The sequence below is a fragment of the Gadus chalcogrammus genome, chromosome 21 (assembly GCF_026213295.1).
Source record: "Gadus chalcogrammus isolate NIFS_2021 chromosome 21, NIFS_Gcha_1.0, whole genome shotgun sequence".
NCBI lineage: Eukaryota > Metazoa > Chordata > Actinopteri > Gadiformes > Gadidae > Gadus > Gadus chalcogrammus.
Window position 1 is genome coordinate 11,157,214 of NC_079432.1, and position 22,320 is coordinate 11,179,533.

A 22,320-nucleotide genomic window follows, 5' to 3' on the forward strand; every position below is an offset into this window, starting at 1 on the left:
TGAACTACGAGACGACTTCCATGCATCACTTATTTCTTACCACAAGCATCCAATGTTAATGACATGATCAGATTAATGAGGGTGCCAGCAGAGAGGGAAAACATCCATTAAGTTCTTCAGAACCGAGAAGCGGATGCAATTCTCCATTAGGAAATATATTCTGAAAACAAAATCATCTAAAAGATTCTAGGAATTCCCTTCAGCACAGAGTCTAACTATTGATCCATGTCCTCTTAGCTTTCAGAACAAACTGTCTGTGTTTCCAGTCTGGTCTCTCTGTTCTTTCTTTTTCTTGTCTCATTAATCCTGCTATAGCCTTTCGCTTCAGCATGGCTATCGGACCCAAGTCCATAAAGCTTCCCTTCAGAGCAGCTTCACGTCCCATACAGCCCAGCACACACAGCACTCAGTCATGCAGTCTTGGCCCATGTTCCTGGTGGTCCCATTTTGGATCAGTCTGGAATTATGGCTCCTAACTGCTTGGGGATGAAGATCATGTGGCAAGAGCTGGCTAAAGCCCAGGAGGAAGACTGAATGATAGACTTTCTCATGGTGCAGACCATGGGTCAATGCCCTATTGTGTCTATATTTTTGTTACATGTCATGTAGTTAAAAAAGTGCTAAGAAAATAAGGTACAAATAGTCTGTCTGTCTGTCTGTCTGTCTGTCTGTCTGTCTGTCTGTCTGTCTGTCTGTCTGTCTGTCTGTCTGTCTGTCTGTCTGTCTGTCTGTCTGTCTGTCTGTCTGTCTGTCTGTCTGTCTGTCTGTCTGTCTGTCTGTCTGTCTGTCTGCACGTGTGGAAATTCAACCTGAATGCTCCCAGCACAAGTTGCCTGTCTTAATTTGGGTGCTTTTGTAACCTCAATGTACTGGAAATGCCCCTTACATACATTCCTTTTCAACAAAATGAAGCAGAATTGGTAGAGGAGGCAAGAGAAGTGTCTTACAAATAGTGTGTATAGTGTATAGAGTGTGCCATAGGCCATACTCTCGACCACAAACTGAGCTCTTCCTTCTCTATCCCACATGAAAACTAAACAAAAATAGCAAGCCCTTTGAATGTGTCTTCAGGCAATCTTAAAATCCAAGGAAAAATATTTTAAATCACAATGAAAGACTGTTTTATTATTGTCTATCATTATTTCACATTGCTTGCTGATGTATATTCCCATTACAACCCATAAGGCACTCATCTACTAGCCTACTCTACAGCAGATATAGTGAAATGAAACAAATGTTGGCGGCTGGCGCTGTCCTGTTTCTTCACTTCCTCATGCAACAGTCTGTCGTTCTAGTCGGGAAACGTTTCATCAGTTCCTGTCGGCTTGTTATGTTGCTACAAGGGAGACACAGTGTTGCTGCTTTAATTGCCAGATCATTGCAGTCGATTGGAGGAATAGAGGGCGGCAGAGCTTATGCGTTCTGGTCGACGCGTTAAGACCTCGTTTCGGATGTAACTCTAGGATTTGGTCCTATCGCCGGAGTCAAGAATGTATTTAGTTGCTGTTTTAATCATTCTTGTAGAAATTCAAGCAACTTCTGAAGGTAATTTTCATTCATCTTTATTGTACATGAGTGGTTATTAGGCCCTATCGTAACGTTAGGCCTATTTTAATTTGTCGTTTTTGATAGTTCTTGAATTTCAAAGGCTACTTTTTGTCATTACATGTATATTTAATCTACTCTCCATCTGTGTGCGTTCACAAACAGAACAAGAAAAGAAGAAAAATCCAACGTGTGCCGTTTTTCCTAAAAATCAACACGTTCAATTTGGCTCCGAGGTTCAGGTCACCTGTCAGAGTTCCTGTAGCGAGGGTCACATCTACTGGATGGTGAACGGTCAAGTGATGGCTGACAGATTCTCCAAGTCCATCAACTCCTCTCATACTGTTCTGTCCTTGAAGAATTTCACTTACCAAAGTGCTATAATACAATGCCATAGTGTATTTAATGACCTTGTTTTAGATGGGACCAACATCAAAACATACAGTAAGATAATATATTTACTTATATTTTTGTATATTACATAGGTAACAGTTGATAGGATGACAGGTCGGCTTAGCTCAGGAGGTAGACCAGTTGTCTTGTAACTGAAAGGCTGCTAGTTCGATCCCCTGCTCCTCCTAGCTGAGTGCTAACTGCTTCTGATGAGCTGGCTGTCACCTTGCTTGACTCTGCCGTCGGTGTGTCAATGTGTGTATTAACAGATGTAAATCGCCTTGGATAAAAGCAGCTGCTGAATGCCCTAATTGTAATGACACCTTTAGACATCTTTTTTCCCATCTACAGCAAAACCCAGCAATGTATCGTGTCTCATACGTCTTAATAGAACAGCGGAAGGTTTCCCAAAGATGGTCTGTAATTGGGAGCATGCCATGAGTTCCTCATGGAAAATAACCTATACCGTACAGAGTACATGGTGAGTTTCAACTTTGTTTCTGAAAATCAGTCTTGGACAGTCTTTTTCATGACCTAATATGAATGAATGTTTCTGTTTAAGTGACAGTTGCTCGGACCTAAAGATTGCCTACTGCAACTCAGGGACGACCTCATGTGTTTTCAAGATCTTACCAGTTCTTGCAAGAAACTTCTCCATTGTTGTGAAAGCCAATTCCAGAAGCTGGGAGGTTAAATCAGACATGTATTCATTTGACCCTTTCCAAATCTGTAAGTTATGTCGGAAGATAAAAAATCGCACAATTTAAATGTGACAATTGAGCACTGGGTTTAGAAATGTATTTACCTACTGTCATTATTCTCTCTTGTTTTTAGGGGTGCTTGCCCCTCCAGAACTACACGTGACCGCTCTCGTCAGCTACCTGCTTGTCGGGTGGAACCAATCAGACACCATCGGGAACATTATTCACTGTCAAGTCCGATACAGTCAGGTGACTCCTCCATTGTGTCATTCCCTTTTATCATCCTGTTTCTGGGAAGAAATGCTTTAAAAAAAACCTGAATATTACACTGATTGCTTTGTCTTTTGTATGTCTTGTTGCCGTATCTAGGTTCTCGACAACAGAACTGAGGTGGTAAGTGAGCCAATCTTTTGACACATTTATACGGCTGAATTAATATGATTATGTTAAGAGTGTTTGCTTCATGTTGGACACTGATACAGAGAATCCCTCTGCCTTTTATAGGCAGGGATGCTAAAACGTAACCTGCTGTTACCTACATGCAATCTCGATAATTTCGCATCACTTTTATCTTTGTATTCTCCCTGTTTTAGCAGGTGGTCAACAAGTCCCTGACTAGAAAGGATAAGAGGGCATGGGTCACCATTGAGGGCGTAGAGTCGTGTGTCGTCTACACCGTGTCTGCCCGCTGTGCCGTGGACAGGTCTCCCTGGAGTGAATGGAGCCTGGGGCAGACGGCCGTGTCCCTGCTGAATCGTAAGCACTGCCTACCGCCTTTCCCCGGGCTAACCATGATACCCAGAATGTCTAGTGCCGATGGCTCTCTATGCTTTCTGATTCACCATTTCTACAGTACTGTGTTGAGGTCACTTGTATTTCCATATGAATAAGAACATTATTGGGTGGTCCACACAGTCACACGGTGTTGTATGGTAAGCGTGTGACGATTGTGTTTAAAATTGTGGGACTGCACTTGGGTAATAATGCTCCTATATATTGTTTGAATGAAGTGAAACACATTGGAAATATGTGACATCTCTTACAGCAAAGACCTTTCAATTCAACCTGTGGAGAAAGGTTGTTCAACAAAAGAGCAGTGGTGTGCGAGAAGTTAAAGTAATGTGGACGGTAAGGAGGCTGTGCAGAAACACTGACGCTATTTTAATTATAGTTATATACGTGACAGTAATTCCACTAAACAACCCATCATTTAACCAGCTAATTCATCTTTAATTTCCAATCTGTTAAAAAGGAGATACCCCAGACCTGCAAAGAAGAATACACATATTACGTTGACTATCTTCTCTACACGCCATTGTCTGCAACATCAAACAATGGGGGTTCTGTGTGTAGCCCTTTGAGCTGCTTCATCTCTTTGGCTCCTGAAGCTCATGTTATCCGGCTCTCAATCCTCCAAAATGAACTCTCTGTTGCAAACAAGACTGTTTACGTTCCGGCCGTTGGAGAGAGTGAGTGGCATTTGTATTTTTTTCTGGTAAATTGGCAACATTCATTTGCATGAAGTTAGGAATTAGGATTGTAGTTTGATGTAAAAGTGTGTGTGTGTGTGTGTGTGTGCTTCTCAGCCCTGCCTCAGGTCAGTGACATCCAGGCTTCGGCACACGGCGGTATTATCCAAGTGAACTGGCAAGCTCCCCGTCACAATGTGAGCGGTTACATCGTGGACTGGACCGATGACGGGAAAACATATTTCTGGAAGAGGAGCAACCATACCGAAACCAAACTATATGGTGGGTTTAAAAAGAGACGTTGAGCAGATGTGGTGGTAGGGCACAGATTGAGGTCGGATGGCCCGATGATGGGAGTAGGGAAGGAATGATGCTGGATGAATGGATGTGTGTTAGCCATTTAAGGTGTTTCCCTTGTTTGTGTGTCGTTTTAGCTTTAGCAAATACCTACGAGGGATGGGGCGATAGGGGGAATGGGTCAACCTAGTAGCAATTGTAAGTGCTTTGCACTTGATACATCTTTACTGTTCCGACAGTGACAAATTGTTTCACCTTATTCTGGCAAATGTGCTTATGCTCGCTTTGAATAATAGTGTCTACTAAATGCCCTCAATGTAAATGTAATGAGTACTGGTGACATTTTTTTTATTTGTGTGGTGCCCTATTGGAGAGTCATTGAGGCATTTTGATAAAAAACAAGATGGCGGCCGCTGACATGTAATACAGTTCATTGCTCTGATTGGTTGTCGGTCTATCCAATTGCGTCGAGATGCATTTCGGCAGCGTTGATAACAATCCCTGACAAAGCAGATTTAAACACATCTGGCTCCAGACTTGTACACAATTGCGTATATGTCTGGCGATGACAGGCCCTGGTTCCACGGCACTTATGGGTGGTCTGTATTTTCTGGTTTACATAATTGTTTCTTTTTTTATCTTGCAGATCTTAGGGACTTTCGTCTGTACAACATTACGGTGACTCCTGTTTTTAGTAACAAGACAGGGCATGGGAAAAAAGCACCACAGGTGTGCTCACGAAGAAGAGGTAACTGTGTTTAGAGAGATTGAGATTTATACATGTATTCATCTGTGTTTTACCTACTACTAAGTTCATGTTGTGTGCACAGTTCCACAGGCCATCTACATCTCTGAACTTCGTCCTGAAGACACCAGGGCTTATGTGAGATGGAAAATCGAGGCAGAGGACAAATGTAGCACAGCTGTTGAAAACTTTACTGTTTTTTGCAGACAGGTGGAAAAAGTCCCTCCAGTCATGCTGTACAGTAAGTTCACCAAGAGGGTCATTGGTGTGTTGGTTGAGTCTGTTAAACTAGGGTTTTCTCCCCATGTTTCAAAGTCAAGACTTTGCGTGTCTTCTGTACTTGTATGTAGACCAATCTGTCAGTTGCACCCAGCGGAGAGCTGTACTAGAAAACCTGAAACAATCTACCAAGTACGGAGTAATTGTTATGGCCATGGGACACACAGGCAATATCAGCAGCACGGAAACACACTTTCAGACTCAGAAACATGGTAAGTGAAGTTATTGAAGTTTGAACAATGCCATATGTATTACACAATATTTTAGCTTTTCCTTTTTGGAATTTACAAATGTTGTTATTAATTGGAACATTATATTTATGCTGGTGTTTTGAAACTCAAACCATAAACTAGTAAATGCATTTCCTGCAGTAAAGGCGTGAGTGCTGTTGCACAAAGAAGGTTGAAAATATGTTTTAATAAAGCCACATAGATTAAGATGCAAAGAAATGTTAAAAAAAAAAAAATCTGAAAGTTCAAAACTGATAGACGCTGAATTGCATTATCTGAAGAAGCAAAGTGATAACAAGAAATAGAAATACATTGTTACAAAAGCTGGAAGCTAAACTGTAATACTGTCAAAGCTGGAAGATAGTAGTAGTAGTATTGGTACTAGCTCTAGTAGTAGTAGTGGTAGTAGTAATGGTATTAGTATCAGTAGCTGAAGTAATAGTGGTACCAGCCGCACAAACGTATGCCATATGAAAGGTATAGTACTGATTGATGTTTGTAGAAAGAATTATAATAATCCCAGCCGAATTTGGGTATACTCGCCTTTTGCATTACCTGCAGTTGAACATTTGAACATTGGAATGGAGACTTTAGGTGTGAAATTGAGGAAGGAGATATGTCATGGTCTGTGTCGTGTTTTGGTGTGTTTTCCTGTGTTTCCCTCCTGTGTTGATTACTGCTCCCTCCCCTAATGTGTCTCAGCTGTTCCTCGTTGCGTGTCTTGTGTTTGGTATTCAAGCCCTTGTCTTTCCTTTGTTCCTTGTGCCGTCATTGTGGTTTGTTGGTCCTGCGTGTTCTCTGTAGTTACCCGTGTTCCCTTGCTCCTTGCTCCTTGCCTTAGCCTTTTGGCGGAAATAAAGTGCAGTTTTTCCCTACCCGTCTGCATCTGGGTCCTACCTGCCTGCCTGCACCCACAACCTTAACAAGATATGTCCCAAAGTTTGTAGGAAAGAAGAAGACAGAAAGAATAAGACTGAAGAAAAGAAGTTGAGCGCTGCATGCAGCACTCACCTAAAAATAGATATCAAAATGGAAAAGCTAATAATACTGTGTTTCTTTACTAGGAACACTGAGGCAACATTTTAGTTTGTCTCACTCACCAAAAACCTTGATTAAATCTAAAGAAATCCGCCTGCCGCCGTTCATCTGCTTGCTGAGCAGCGAAGAGATACAGCGAAGAGATACTCTGCATAACTTAATATATTGCATATATTGTGGTTTCTCTTCTTGCCTTCGTAGATCCTGTTCTGGTCTTGGTGATGACTATATGTGTAACGCTGTTGTTTTTTAGCCTGTCCATTTTCGGAGTTTGCTGTGTCTGGTAGGTTTAAATGATTTACTGTTAATATTAATGATTTGCCTACAATAATGTGATCAACAGCATTCGTAACTGCATGAATCATGGGATAAACAAATGAACAGTCACCAAACAGGAATGATTATTATTCAGTTGTACACAATCTCTTTTATCTAGGATGTGCTCAATTACTATATTGTTACAGAACATGGTTATTCAAACTCTTATAGGGCTTAAACTTCTTCAAAGTTTAATTTATAATAATGTTATTAATTTTACTCTCAGGTACAAGACGTTCTTAGGAAAGATGGTACCCAATCCTGGTCACAGTTCATTGGCACTGTGGCCCTCCCAGAGCAACCAGAAGGTGAGGTTTATTTTCTGTTTATAAATGGTACATTACCCGGACTAATAATTGGACGATACACTCGAATTTGTCTTTTATTTATTTTGGAATATATGAAAGATTCTCTGTGTAGAATGTTGTGGCATCTAGTAGAACAGACATCGCACACAAATTGAATACAATTTTATAATTATGTTTTAATGAGTGCATAATCCCGTGCAAATTTGAAAAGTTGTGTCATCGCTACCTTCGAATCAGAACTTTAACACCTCATAAGGAGCTGATGGTCTTCTCATGGAGCTCACAACATAGCACACCTTTAAGAAAGGCGCAGTGCAACCTTTTATAATCGCGTGTGTGCACACAGATCACGCCACATTTCAGCCAGCCCTTGGAAGGCGAGACCCGTTGTGTGAGGGTTTACCCTAATGAGTGGGACGGTGCCAGAGATTGCCTGGTGACGCCGTACCTCGGCGACGACTCAAACCCCGAAACAGCTGGTGAAGAGACAGAGTGGGCGGTGCCAACCCCGGAAGGCAGCAGCTTGAGCGCAGGGGAGGACAGCGAACCGCCAACGGAGGAGGTGGAGCTTAGTGCCGACCAAGCCGGCCTATCCGTGCAAGACTCTCGGGAGGAGGAGGATACGCTGTTGCAGGAATATTCGGAAGTTTTCCTGCTTCCACAGAGCAGCCCCTATCGAAGCCAAAATGCAGTGCCGCCTCAAGGGCCCCGGAGCGTCAACGATGGCAGAGAACTTTCTGGAAACAAACACAGCCCTATGTATGTCTCCATGGAGATGTTCAAAGAGGGACCGGACAGGGGATGAGATGGAGAAAGTCATTTTGTTTCCATTGTCGATGTTCATATCATAGCCCCTTCATCCATATCAAGATATATAAATGAAATAAACTAGAAACACGTTTCGGTTTTTGTACTGTATTCATCATTGTAATACACTATTATTATGTTTTGTACACTTATTCATGCTTTTGTATCATATTTTATGTCTGTCGGTCCATCCATATGGCCCCTTCCACTGTTAGGGGCACTTGAGCTTTTCCATTTATAAAACAAAAGGTTAATGATCTACAAACTATTACCAATGTGTTAATAGGTTTATAGGTTTTATAGGTTTATTTATTTAGCACACATTCACAGTAATGGTGCAAGGAGGGAACGAAGCCCAATGGGCTTGTACACAATAAAGGCTGTAAATGCCTCAAATACCAATACAGCATTTATAATCCTCACTTTCGATGACCCCACACCAAAGTCAGAAATAATGGTTTATAACTTCCTGATCATGAATTTCAGCTTTATTAAGTGTTACATAAAAATGTATATAGCTTCTTAATCTTTAATTATGCTTATTAATGTTCAATAACACAAAGTAGTATTCATGATGGAACATTGCTTTTATAAATGCTTAATTCACTATGAATTTACTGCTTATTACTACTTTATTAATGCTTCAAAGTTGTATCAAAAAGTACTGCGTAAAGTGAAGAAAATGATTGTTGATACCATAGGAACACGAAGACATTCATCACAGGTAAGCTGCAGTGGCCCTTTTTCTTTGCAGGCCCCGACTGTACATTTTTTGTGATATATTAATTTAATTGTAGGTTACCACAATAAAAGCTTTACGTACTTTAATGTAAACAATACGCCTTATTATTCTCACAGAACCGCTTTGAACCTTTCTCAAAACCGCTCAGTTTTTAAGGCGCGTTCATGTTTCTGGTAAAGACGGTGCGTCAGTGATGACAAGTGCCCCTGACTGCAGCCCGCAGATCGGGGAGGAGCTAAATGTGGGCGGGTCTAAACGTTTAACCCATGGTTTTACCCTCTCGGGCGCCATCTGGCGGCGGAGATCCGGCAGCACATTCTCAAACATCAATACAGCACAGCACAGCACAATGACTTACCGGTAATATGGAAAAAAGTTCATGCATTTGATAGACTTTCCTACTTTTAACTTGTCATTTCAAATGTCTTCTTTAGTAGACTGGTAATCAAGTTCAACTCGCCAGCCGGCGAGAGGAAATCCAACCACGCCGCTTTAAAGAACATGTCTATATTCTTAAGCCGTAAAAGGGGTCCCGGACTCCAGCACAGAGTTGCCGAGTGAGCCCCGGGACATGTCTAACATGTAAAAACGGACAAAGGGGCCGGGGGAAGACCAAGACGCAGCCGCGCAGATGTCTTCCACCGAAACGCCCCTGAGTAGAGCCGTTGAAGAGGCCACGCTCCGTGTGGAGTGAGCTTTAACGCCCAACGGTGGCGCCAAGCCCTGCCGAGAGTAGGCTAATGGTGCGTTTTAATATCCATCCGTCTCGGAGGTCCGAGGACGTTGCCTAGGGACAAGCACAAACACGCCCCTTTTCCTCGGACGGCGATCTCGCCATCTCGGTTGAACTCAGTGGTGACCGAGCGAAATTCCGAGACAGAATTCAAGATGGCTGCCCATTGTGACTTGAAGTATGAACTGTTTTCATTGTGCTTGGACCACTTTGGTGGCTTAAATTGTAATTTCAATCACTCGTATTACTGCAATACCTTACTGCGTCCGTATCTCTGCCTATGTACACAAACATACTGTATTTGTGTACAGCACTTCGGTCAACTACTGTTGTTTTAAATGTGCTATCTAAATAAACTTGACTTGACTATGGCCTATAGGCTACTTATATTGGATCGCCTGGTCCTCTGCCAATGCTACCGCGACAACAGCTTTCCGGGTGGCATCTATGTTTTCCTCCAACGACCGAGGGAAATAATAAAACGCTTGAAGTGTGGGCGTGGCGTCAGATCCGAGTCGGTTCGCAGAGAATACTCGAACGCACCATAAGCAAACACCCTCACATACCCAGCGAGAAAACCGCTGAGTGCAGCCAGCAACTATTTAAATTGTTATATAATGTATTGATAAAGATATAGGTATAGATATAATTACTCTAATATACTATATATATTAATTACTAAATTAATTAATAACTATAATTCAAGCAGTTCTCCCATGCAAACGTATACATTTACAGTTACACATTTACATTGAAATAAATAGAATAACGAAAAGCGTGTTAACCAACAATCCCTATATATGCAACATTTGCAACAGAAAATAACTTGCCGCTTATTTTTCTCGTTTTGCACATGTGAAACTGAAAGTGTTTAGACATCTCAGACTTCCCTCACCAAACAGTAATGTAATAGTCAGCAACAATCAAAAGAGCGTGGTGCGGGGGGGAGATCTGACCGAGATGTGACAAAAGTTGCTCAAAGGATTTGTGTTCAAGTTGAGGGTGAAGGAGGAAGAGGTATTTATCTTCATCTGGTCACATGATATATAATTTAGAATTCACTCCCACACCAACAGCTGCAGAGTATGGCTTACATTCTACTAGCCTACTTATTCTAATATTAAGGAATACAATCCTACATTACTCAACGTATGTTGAAGACAGGGGAAGAGGGGGAAAAAACGCCCAACGGTGGCGCCAAGCCCTGCTGAGAGTAGGCTAAGCAAACAACCTCACATACCCAGCGAGAAAACCGCTGCTTAGAGAGAGCGCGGCCCCTGCTAGCGTCGCTATAACACAAAAACAACTGTTGTGTGGAGCGGAACGCGGCCGAGCGATTCACGTACATAGCCAGCGCCCGCACCGGGCACAGGAGATGCAACTCCGCCTCCGCCTCACTAGAATGAGGCGGGGGTTGAAAAGCCTTAAGCACAATATCCCTCGACCGAAAATAACTATTAATGTTCTCCTGGAGGAACGCAGGATTAGGTCTGCGCAGCGCGAAGGAGCTGTCCTCGTTTAGCAACAAGCAACTCGGGCTGACAAACAGAGCGGTTAGCTCACCGGCCCGCTTGGCAGAAACCAAGGCCAACAAGAGTGCCATCTTAAAGGACATGGCATCCAAGGGGGCCTGAGAAAGAGGCTCGAAAGGATCCCTGGACAATCCGCGCAACACGGTGGGGAGATCCCAGCGTGGTGTAAGCACGCGTGAAAACAGGCCTAACCCGTCTAGCCCCACGCAAGAACCTCTTGACCAGTGGATGGCTGAAGATCGGTCCACCATCACAGCCTGCATGGCCAGCCGAAACGGCTGCCGCATAGACCTTGATAGTGGAGAAGGCCAAACCTTTTTCCAATAAGTTTTGCAGAAACGAAAGCACGCTTCCCACCTCGCATCGAGATGGGACAGCGTGGTTCCTCTCACACCAATTAGAGAAGGCGCACCACTTCGCCGCATAGAGGGAAGAAGTAGAAGGCGCACGAGCGCTCTGAATAGTGTTGATAACCGTCTCAGGCAAACCTTTGCCCTGCAGGATCAACCTCTCAGGAGCCAAACCAACAGCCGTCCCGAGACATCGGACGGGTGGTGCACCGTCCCGTGGGCCTGTGAAAGCGCATCCGGCCTGAACGGTACCGGCCACGAGAGCGCGGCCAGCTCTGGAAAACACAGAGCTGAACGGTTCTCCGGGGCCACTAATATCAGGGACAGTCTCTCCTGTCTGACCCGTTCCAGAAGAGGAAGGATCAGCTGGAGCGGGGGAAACGCATACAAGAGAGCCCGCGGCCAAGGTGTGTGTGCCCACGCATCCACCCCCAACGGGGGAAGATCCCGAGGGCTGAGGGAGAACCACCACCTGCAGTGCGTGTTCTCCCAGGACGCGAAGAGGTCCACCTGCGCTGTCCCGAACCTCTGCCAGATCAGTCTGACAATGTCGGGATGTAACCGCCACTCGTCTCGGCGGGGACCGCCTCGAGACATGAGGTCCGCCCCAAAGTTCTGGGCGCCCGCGATATGCAGGGCTCTTAGACTGAGGAGAGACTGATGAGCCCAAAGCCAGAGCTCGACCGCCTTTCGGTGGAGAGCAGGGGAGCGGACTCCCCCCTGTCTGTTGATGTACGCCGCCGCCGACACGCTGTCTGTCCTGATCAGAACGTGGCGGCCGCGCACCAGGTGAAAGAAATGCAACAGCACTTTCCTCACAGCGTCGAGCTCCAACACATTTATGTGTGCTATAGGGGGCGTGCGTCACTCGTCTCCGACCGAGTGAGAGAGGCACGTTCCTCCCCAACCCGTCAACGAGGCGTCCGTGAAGACCACTACGTAGGACGCCACCCTGCCCAGGGGAACACCCCTGAGACGGGCGGAGGGTCTTTTACAATATTCCAGGTCTGGCGACACCGAACGGGGAACGAGGAGCACCCTGAGCTTGTGTCGCCAGGGGTCCAACCGTTGGCGAGCAAACCACCGCTGGAGTCTGCGCATAAAGAGCAGACCCAGGGGGACCACGGGGTGGGCAGCTGCCATCAGCCCTAACAGGCGCATGGTGGATAGTGCGGTCACGTTTCTGCGAACGCGAAAAACGGGAGAGCGCCGACAGGATGGCGTCTCGCCGAGGAGGCGAAAGCATCGCGGGTCATGGTGGCTGAGTCTAGGCAAAGCCCCGAGTAGACTGTCTGCCGGCTGGGGAGCGGGGAGCTCTTCCCCCAGTTGATGGCAAAACCCAGGAAGGAGAGATGGTTTATCACCAACATGATGTCCGTTCTCGCGGTCTCTTCTGAGTTGCTCAGAATAAGCAGGTCGTCTAGGTAGAAGAGAATTCTCTGTCCCCGACGCCTGAGCGGTTCCAACGCCGTCTCCACACACTTCGAGAAGGTGCGCGGAGCCAGGGAATAGCCGAACGGCAGACACTGGTCCTCGTACGCCATCCCCATAAAGGCAAAGCGGAGAAACTTCCTGTGCGCCTGCCGAACAGGGACGTGGAAGTAAGCATCCTTGAGATCCAGGGATGTGAACCAGTCGCCCTCTCTCACACACCGGAACAACGCTCCGACAGTGAGCATTCTGAACTTCCTCGTGGCAACGAATCTGTTGAACACGCGAAGATCCAGAATAGGTCCCTTTCCCCCAAACTCCTCCGACAGCGGCCAGCCCAGAGCCGCCTCATAAGCCCATCCCCAAACCACGCAACACCAACGCTGCAACGCATCACCTCAAGCAGAAGGCTCCTCAAACGGAGTCTGGGCGTTCAGACGGAGACTCCAAATCTAATAATAATAATAATACATTTAATTTAGAGGCGCCTTTCAAGACACCCAAGGTCACCTTACAGAGCATATAGTCATCATAAATCGTTTAAAAAAACAAGACATTTTGAAAAAACTAAACAAAAGAAAAACATAATAAATAAAACAGTGATCAGTTAGACGTTGTGTGCGAGTTTGAACAGGTGAGTTTTGAGTTGTGACTTGAAGGTTGTAATGGTGTCTGACTGTTTTATGTGTGGGGGGAGGGAGTTCCAGAGCCTGGGTGCTGAACAGCTGAATGACCGGGCACCCATTGAAGTGAGTCGTGATGTGGGGATACATAGTAGTCCAGCAGAGTTATCATTATCTACCTTGTCTTTTCACATATTCAGCCTTATGTTATTGGCTTTGTTACGTATTTTAAGAACCTGAGCTGCCCCCACATAGTCCCAAGGAAGCAGGACCAAACACATAAGCCCTAAATACTATACATTGCCACAAGGGGAGCAGGACCTTATTGAAGGCTGCAATATCTGCTCCAACCACACAGAAGGCAGCACCTTTAGAGGCTAATACGTCACATAGGCCACGCCCACTTCACCCTATCAATCTCAAAAGGTTCAAAGGTTCAAAGGTTTTTATTCGCCATTTGTGCATAAACCAGACAGTTCAAACCCATTGGAATTCTTGTGCAGGGCTTCCCAAGTCAAGTACAGTATTAATACAGAGAGAGATCGAGAGAGAGAGATCGAGAGAGCGAGAGAGCGCAGCACAATAAATAGTAATAATAGAAAATATAAAAAGTTTTAAAAATTGAGATAAGGACAAATTGCATGTTGTGCATTGCATTTCAGTTCAATCTCGACAGAGAAGTTGGACTTCAGAATCTTCTAGCTGCTACCAGACAAAGGGTTAATGTTTTTGATCAGCAGGGAGACGCTCAGCACGTGTTCAACACGCTTCCACCTCCTTTTGCTCCGTAGTTACCATACCGAAATACTTTAACAAATAAAGTGTGTTAAAAGCTATCCTGGATTGGAACCCTTTCTTGGAAGAACTCTGCAGCTTCATAGTCCTATGATTGATATCGTCAGATCAGATTCACCAGTAAGGATGCTTAAGCTGCTCAGCTGTCCCAATTCCCCAAAACAAAATCTGTAAAGATGAGGTATCTTTATTCAATTCAATTTTATTTGTATAGCCCTTAATCACCATTACAGTCTCAAAGGGCTTAACAGGCCAAATATTTGTGACACCCCCCTTTACCCATGCCCCCACACGGGCAAGAAAAAACTCCCTTGAATCAGCAAGGAAGAAATCTTGAGAAGAAACGCAATGGAGGGGATCCCTTCTTCCAGGGATGGTCAGGAGTGCAATGGGTGCCACAATTGCAGGGGAAAGGAGATGCCTTTAAAGAAACAAAGTGGAGCGACCCAGGGACAAGTCTGGTTTTGGTTTAAGATTAAGGATGGCTAACTTTTATTATTGGTGTTTGTTTAAGTTTAGGCATTAGTGATTGTATTAAAGATTGTTTAGGTATTAGGAAAGAGTTTAGTTATTAGAGATGCTAAGTTAGATTGTCAAGTTTAGGTACCAGGTTAGGGTAAGAGTTTAAGCATTTGGGCTTTTAAGTTTGGGTATTAGGTTAGGTTGAGGTAAGCGAGTTTAGGCCTTTGAGATGTTTAGTTAAATTGTTCGGTTTAGGTACTCGGTTAAGGTAAGAGAGTTTAGACATTTGAGATCTTTAGTTAGATGGTTAAGTTTGGGTATTAGGTTGGCTTTTTGTTTTGTTAGACACGTTACTTTAGGCATTTTATATGTTTCAATTTAGGACATTTGAAAGAAAGATTAGAAAGATTGTTAAGCTCAGGTTTGCTCCAGCTTTGTCCCTTTAGTCGCTCCCTTAGAAAGAGGGTTACGAGGTAACTGGGTTAGAAATACAATAGTTGGGGTCACAGAAATAGAATGTATAAATCATTGAGCTAAACATGCTTTTCCTACAACATGGTGTGAATTACAGTACTTTTTTTTAAAGTTAAAATGGTAAAGTGGTAACAGTATGGTGTGTAGGAGGCAGGAGGAGTTGTAGGAGTTGTTGAGCTCCGAGTGGTTATGTCTGGGGTAGATTGGATTGTAGGTGTAGCCAGGGATCCTCAGGGTGGATGGGGAGTAGGCCATCGTTGTAGATCAACTGTTCGGTCATCATACTCTGAAATAAATTGAAGGCACAAAGTAAAGTCAGTCTCACAGTGTGCTGGCAGATTTAGAAGACATTTTGATCACCAAATGTGAAGGCCAATCAAAGACACAAATGCAGTAACAACACCATCTGGCATCAAACATAGGTCATTACATTCAGTAATTTAGGTTGGATTTTATATTGATTTACAGGAGAGAAAAGGCTTCAAGTCATTACGGCAACAACATCAAAATCGTCAGTGCTGGATTACCATCTTCAAATGTATGTATAATTGATACAAGTCAGTTGAGCTATTCCCAGGGAGTCTTCAACCTTTTTATGAAACAACTGCAAATGTCCAAGACAGTACACATCAATTCAATGGCCGAAGCATGTCATGTCCCAGTACGATAGGTGGCATGGCATTGTACCCATTTCAATCACCTTTTTTAAATAAATCAGTTTCTAGTCTTCCTCCCATCCATAAACTGTAAATTGTGCACGTATTTTAACTGGTACATCATGGTGAGTTTCCTCGTCAGTCCAAAAGTGTGTCTTGCTCCTGGACCTCTCCATCGTGTTTGCCGTTTGACAGTGACAACACCATGACTATTGTCTCCTTCTATTACCTGCTCTGGGAAAAAATCTCCAGCATGCGCAGAACGCATAACCCTGATTGAACGTACATGCACGATTAATGAGACCATCAATCGAATAATCTAGAGGTCTTAATCCGACGATGAGAAACCCGATCTGGTCTGATTTTAGTCAGACTAAGGTGTATACATGCATCTTAAAAATACAATCACAGTGAGACTAACCCAATAATTTGGTTCTCGAGTGTCATGTAAACACAAGTCTCGCTGGTGATGTTTAGATGGATTGAACCAAAAGGACACCGCCTGAGAACAATCACAAAGGAACTGCACTGCACATATTCCATTTTATACGGCACAGAATAAAACCATATGGCAAATAATTTAAATCGTACAGTGCATAGAATTGCAAAGACTTAAAATTGTATAGTGCATAGAATAGCAAATAAATAAAATCGTATAGTGCATAGAATTGCAAAGAATTAAAATTGTATAGTGCATCAACATCAAAACCACATTAAAATAGTCAGTGCTGGATTACCATCTTTCATCAATAAATGTATACAAGTCAGTTCAGCTATTCCCAGTCTTCAAAATTTTTATTAAAATCGGGAGGGATTATGTGATTGCCATTTGGTCCATTTAAGAATGAAGGAACCATTTATCAAAGTTCTCACCTGGGTCTCTCCACCATGGCAACTGCACAGCCATCTGCTCTTCCATCGTGACCTGAAAAAAACAGTAATTTGTTGATCCCAAGTGGAAATTAGTCATAGCAAGAAGGGCAAAAAATATACACCAAGGGTAGGTATAAAAATTATACAAAGGATGGAAGCAAGCATTGTGTGACCGGAAGAGCAATTATTCATTTTTACGATTCTTAAGCATTAGCCAATATCAGTTTGACAAAGCGAAAAAAAAAAATCAAAAGCACACACTTTGAGAGCATTATTTTGAGATGGTATCGATGGATACATTTTATACAATGGCCCCAACCAAGTGTAAATGTATCCAACAGTGGCATTGTCAGGATGCACTGAAAGCTTCCCGAAATGTTAGCGTTGGGTTTGACAGGTGACAATATTAAGACGTTGGGGATACGGTATCGCTGCTGGGAGTTGATCCCCCTAGCATCTTAACAGGTCATTCGTTTCATGTACCATCTCTCGAATAAATATCACGCACCTCTCTACCATAGGAAATAATAATAATACATTTAATTTAGAGGCGCCTTTCAAGACACCCAAGGTCACCTTACAGAGCATATAGTCATCATAAATCGTTTAAAACAAGACATTGTGGAAAAAAAAATAAACATAATAAATAAAAAATAAATAGGTAGATCTCTAACTCCCCCCCCCCCCCCCTCTAGGGGGGGGGGGGAGAGAGATAATAAATAAGGGGGGGGGGGAGTCACCTGAGCAGCGCTCCTCAGCACCATTGACTTTTATTCTGGGGGACCAAAAGCCCAGCTACAATTTGCTGATGAACCCAGCTACTGTGTCCTAGATTTTTTAGATGATAAGATTTACTTTATTGAACCTTCGAAGAACGGTCTGAAGAATTCCCCTTTCCTGGACGAGGAGCTGGTTGGTCTTGACACCTCCCGCTGACCGCCACCGCAGGGACGGTTTTCTCCCCATTAATGCAGTCCAACACTTCACTCAGATGTCAATAGGGTATTTTATATGCACTTTTACAGCACAGTACATAGTGGGCTGTTTTGATAGAACTAATTACAATAGTTATTACTCCCAACCCCAAAAGCCAGCCACATGTAATACACATCCTGACTAGTCCTAGTGGCCGAGAATGCTTTCTTAACAGCCAGTCAGAATGAACACATCTGTATGGATTACTTTAGATCTGTACGATGAGTCGCTGACCGTGTCATTCTAAACAATCTAAACAATCCAAGCAAGCCATCAATATGTGTATTCCATTGTCTTACCCTTCAGCATCTGCAGAGCTGCATCATTCCTGGTCTTCCCTCCACCTACAGCTTCCAGCGCCAGTCCTGAATTTGACAAACGCTGTAGAACACTGATCTTGAAATAAATGTACAGGGGCAAACCCACCCCTGAACAAAAATAATTCAATTCTTTCATGGTTCAACGTTCATAAATAATTGTCAATGCTTAAATTCCTTGCAAATAAGTAATATAAAGGACAGCATGAGGCATATCTAGCAAGACGATGAATCGCTAGGCTAACCCATTCCCCGTACACAGCAGCTATAGCTAGCTAATGCAGATGCTAGACAATTAAGTAATATGAATAAATACAACACACAGGTTAGCTACCAGGCGAAAGGCTCCCAACACAGTTGCGTTGGAGCAAACTACCTTCCAAGCTACCAGGTGAAACGCTCCCAACACAGTTGCGTTGGAGCAACTAACTTCCAGGATACCAGGTGAAACGCTCCCAACACAGTTGCGTTGGAGCAAACTAGCTTCCAGGCTACCAGGTGAAACGCTCCCAACACAGTTGCGTTGGAGCAAACTAGCTTCCAAGCTACCAGGTGAAACGCTCCCAACACAATTGCTGTACAGTCAGTATGTTTACATACACATCTTATAGCCATAGGTCGACTATACTCCCCAATTGGCCAACTGCAATTGTCCGAGCACATATTTCAGATTATATTGCACAGAATAAAACCACATTGCAATGACTTAAAATCGTAGTGCATAGAATTGCAAAGAAATAAAATCGTATAATGCATAGAATTGCAAAGAATTAAAATCGTATAATGCATAGAATTACAAAGAATGAAAAATCGTAGTGCATAGAATTGCAAATAATAAAAATCATATAGAGCATATAACTGCAAATAATTAAAATCGTAATGCATAGAATTGCAAAGACTAAAAATAATGCATTGAATTGCAAAGAATTAAAATCTTAGTGCATAGAATTGCAAAGAATTAAAACCGTATTGCATAGAATCAAAATAATTTAGCACAGAATAAAACCACATTGAAGTATGAAGCAGCAGTAGCCTACAAGTTCAGCAGCAGTCAACAATTTTCAAATGTATGGAAAGTTGTAAAAAGGAAAGATTCAAAAAAGGGAGAATGTAGAGTACTGTGTGGATGTGTAAATCAACTAATCCATCTCCTAAATTCAAACCTACCAAGCCAAAAACCAACAATTGAAACCAAACCATAACATGCCCGCAGTCATTCGTCTAGTGAAGTCAGTCTGACAGCTTTTCATGCACCAGTCCAGTGGGGTTACGGGTGGAGCGAAAACAAACCCCATTGTGGAAGTTTGAGGTCACAACTTCACACTCGCCCTGATTTCGGTTTGCCAGACATCCGTTCTGGGTTTTTCCCAGTTCTTCCAAATCTTTGTGGATTCCTGAGGGAGGTGAAGCATCGGCAGAAGGTGCTGTGACATCAAATTGTAAACTCCAGAATTGCACAGATGTCATTTCCACTGGGGATGTTCTGTAGTCCAGTGGTGCTGTGAAACAAAAAAGCAATTGGCGAAAATAGTTGCATTCGTATACTTACCATTTAACTTGCGCTTGTTTGCTTTCACCAATTCCAATTTTGCCCAAACGTTGAACTTTCACAATAGTTGCAGGTGTTCTTCCATTTTGCGTCCAGTTTCAAGAGCACACCCTTCCCAGTGTCCAGACAGGTTGTTGTTGTTGTTGTTGTAGCGGTCCGCAGCGTTAGTAAAGTCAGTCGTTTAGTCGTCCCCCGTTAGGCCTCATACAAACACGTGCAACAATGCACTCAAAAACAACCTACAACACTGCACTAAACTTAGAATGAGCCAAAAACAAACAGACGAGCGGTAAAATCCAGGTTAAGTTAAGGGGAAAGAATATAGCGATGTGTGTGTGCGGTGGACACATTCTGAAAACAGCAGCCAAACACAACCAATCAACTTCAACCAGCTCAAGGAATAACAAACGATTGGTGACTTGCATGCGGGGGTCCTCGCTCCCCCGTTGGTGGCCACGTTGTCCGGATTGTTCATTCAAAAGCGCACAAAAAACCAACAATCAACCGCGTTGCGTTGGAGCAAACTACCTTCCAAGCTACCAGGTGAAACGCTCCCAACACAGTTGCATTGGAGCAAACTACATTCCAGGCAACCAGGTGAAACGCTCCCAACACCGTTGCGTTGGAGCAAACTACCTTCCAGGCAACCAGGTGAAACGCTCCCAACACCGTTGCGTTGGAGCAAACTACCTTCCAGGCTACCAGGTGAAACGCTCCCAACACAGTTGCGTTGGAGCAAACTACCTTCCAGGTGAAACGCTCACAACACAGTTGCGTTGGAGCAAACTACATTCCAGGCTACCAGGTGAAACGCTCCCAACACAGTTGCATTGGAGCAAACTACCTTCCAGGCTACCAGGTGAAAGGCTCCCAACACAGTTGCGTTGGAGCAAACTACCTTCCAAGCTACCAGGTGAAACGCTCCCAACACAGTTGCGTTGGAGCAACTAGCTTCCAGGCTACCAGGTGAAACGCTCCCAACACAGTTGCGTTGGAGCAACTAGCTTCCAGGCTACCAGGTGAAACGCTCCCAACACAGTTGCGTTGGAGCAAACTACCTTCCAAGCAACCAGGTGAAACGCTCCCAACACAGTTGCGTTGGAGCAAACTAGCTTCCAGGCCACCAGGTGAAACGCTCCCAACACAATTGCATTTGCTGTACAGTCAGTATGTTTACATACACATCTTATAGCCATAGGTCGACTATACTCCCCAATTGGCCAACTGCAATTGTCCGAGTACATATTTCAGATTATATTGCACAGAATAAAACCACATTGCAATGACTTAAAATCATAGTGCATAGAATTGCAAAGAATTGAAATCGTATAATGCATAGAATTGCAAAGAATGAAAAATCGTAGTGCATAGAATTGCAAATAATAAAAATCATATAGAGCATAGAATTGCAAATAATTAAAATCGTAGTGCATAGAATTGCAAAAAAATGAAATCTTAGTGCATAGAATTGCAAAGAAATAAAATCGTATAATGCATAGAATTGCAAAGAATGAAAAATCGTAGTGCATAGAATTGCAAATAATAAAAATCATGTAGAGCATAGAATTGCAAATAATTAAAATCGTAGTGCATAGAACTGCAAAGAATTAAAATCGTATAATGCATAGAATTGCAAAATAATTAAAATCGTAGTGCATAGAATTGCAAAGAATTAGAATCGTAGTGCATAGAATTGCAAAGAATTAAAACCGTATTGCATAGAATCAAACCACATTGCAAGGAATTAAAATCATTTAGCACAGAATAAAACCACATTGAAGTATGAAGCAGCAGTAGCCTACAAGTTCAGCAGCAGTCAACAATTTGCAAATGTATGGAAAGTTGTAAAAAGGAAAGATTCAAAAAAGGGAGAATGTAGAATACTGTGTGGATGTGTAAATCAACTAATCCATCTCCTAAATTCAAACCTACCAAGCCAAAAACCAACAATTGAAACCAAACCATAACATGCCCGCTGTCATTCGTCTAGTGAAGTCAGTCTGACAGCTTTGCATGCACCAGTCCAGTGGGGTTACGGGTGGAGCGAAAACAAACCCCATTGTGGAAGTTTGAGGTCACAATTTCACACTCGCCCTGATTTCGGTTTGCCAGACATCCGTTCTGGGTTTTTCCCAGAACTTCCAGTTCTTTGTGGATTCCTGAGGGAGGTGAAGCATCGGCAGAAGGTGCTGTGACATCAAATTGTAAACTCCAGAATTGCACCGATGTCATTTCCACTAGGGATGTTCTGTAGTCCAGTGGTGCTGTGAAACAAAAAAGCAATTGGCGAAAATAGTTGCATTCGCCAATTCGTAGACTTACCATTTAACTTGCGCTTGTTTGCTTTCACCAATTCCAATTTTGCCCAAACGTTGAACTTTCACAATAGTTGCAGGTGTTCTTCCATTTTGCGTCCAGTTTCAAGAGCACACCCTTCCCAGTGTCCAGACAGGTTGTTGTTGTTGTTGTAGCGGTCCGCAGCGTTAGTAAAGTCAGTCGTTTAGTTGTCCCCCGTTAGGCCTCATACAAACACGTGCAACAATGCACTCAAAAACAACCTACAACACTGCACTAAACTTAGAATGAGCCAAAACCAAACAGACGAGCGGTAAAATCCAGGTTAAGTTAAGGGGAAAGAATATAGCGATGTGTGTGTGCGGTGGACACATTCTGAAAAC

General features: G+C 43.4%; 1 protein-coding gene and 1 long non-coding RNA gene across 6 annotated transcripts; one reads left to right on the top strand and one right to left on the bottom strand.

The window, feature by feature from the left end:
* Positions 1 to 1,329: 1,329 nt before the first annotated feature.
* On the top strand, positions 1,330 to 8,611 carry LOC130374223 (granulocyte colony-stimulating factor receptor-like). 4 transcript variants are annotated; one of them, XM_056580885.1, is made up of 16 exons: positions 1,330 to 1,545; positions 1,711 to 1,989; positions 2,290 to 2,419; positions 2,501 to 2,667; positions 2,773 to 2,888; positions 3,009 to 3,032; positions 3,233 to 3,395; positions 3,685 to 3,767; positions 3,892 to 4,108; positions 4,226 to 4,390; positions 5,052 to 5,153; positions 5,236 to 5,391; positions 5,501 to 5,641; positions 6,899 to 6,980; positions 7,242 to 7,323; positions 7,670 to 8,611. In XM_056580885.1, the coding sequence occupies exons 1-16, from the start codon at positions 1,491 to 1,493 to the stop codon at positions 8,126 to 8,128; spliced, it is 2,421 nt and encodes an 806-aa protein (XP_056436860.1). In that variant the 5' UTR covers positions 1,330 to 1,490; the 3' UTR covers positions 8,129 to 8,611. The 4 variants fall into 4 exon arrangements, with proteins under 4 accessions (XP_056436860.1, XP_056436861.1, XP_056436862.1 ...); XM_056580886.1 differs by having other exon boundaries at positions 3,236 to 3,395; XM_056580887.1 differs by having other exon boundaries at positions 2,507 to 2,667.
* Positions 8,612 to 14,082: 5,471 nt separating this feature from the next.
* LOC130374226 (uncharacterized) lies at positions 14,083 to 21,062 on the bottom strand. 2 transcript variants are annotated; one of them, XR_008893590.1, is made up of 4 exons: positions 19,261 to 21,062; positions 18,076 to 18,157; positions 16,802 to 16,853; positions 14,083 to 15,558 (listed from the first exon to the last, which is right to left on the bottom strand). It is a non-coding gene; the product is annotated as an uncharacterized LOC130374226 (long non-coding RNA). The 2 variants fall into 2 exon arrangements; XR_008893589.1 differs by having other exon boundaries at positions 14,084 to 15,558; positions 18,076 to 21,055.
* Between the last annotated feature and the right edge of the window lie 1,258 nt (positions 21,063 to 22,320).

Excerpts from the sequence above, each read along its gene's own strand:
- LOC130374223 (XM_056580885.1), top strand. The coding sequence starts at position 1,491 with ATGTATTTAGTTGCTGTTTTAATCATTCTTGTAGAAATTCAAGCAACT. Across the intron at positions 3,396-3,684 it reads GGCCGTGTCCCTGCTGAATC|CAAAGACCTTTCAATTCAAC; the intron begins GTAAGCACTGCC and ends CATCTCTTACAG. Across the intron at positions 5,642-6,898 it reads CTTTCAGACTCAGAAACATG|ATCCTGTTCTGGTCTTGGTG; the intron begins GTAAGTGAAGTT and ends TTGCCTTCGTAG.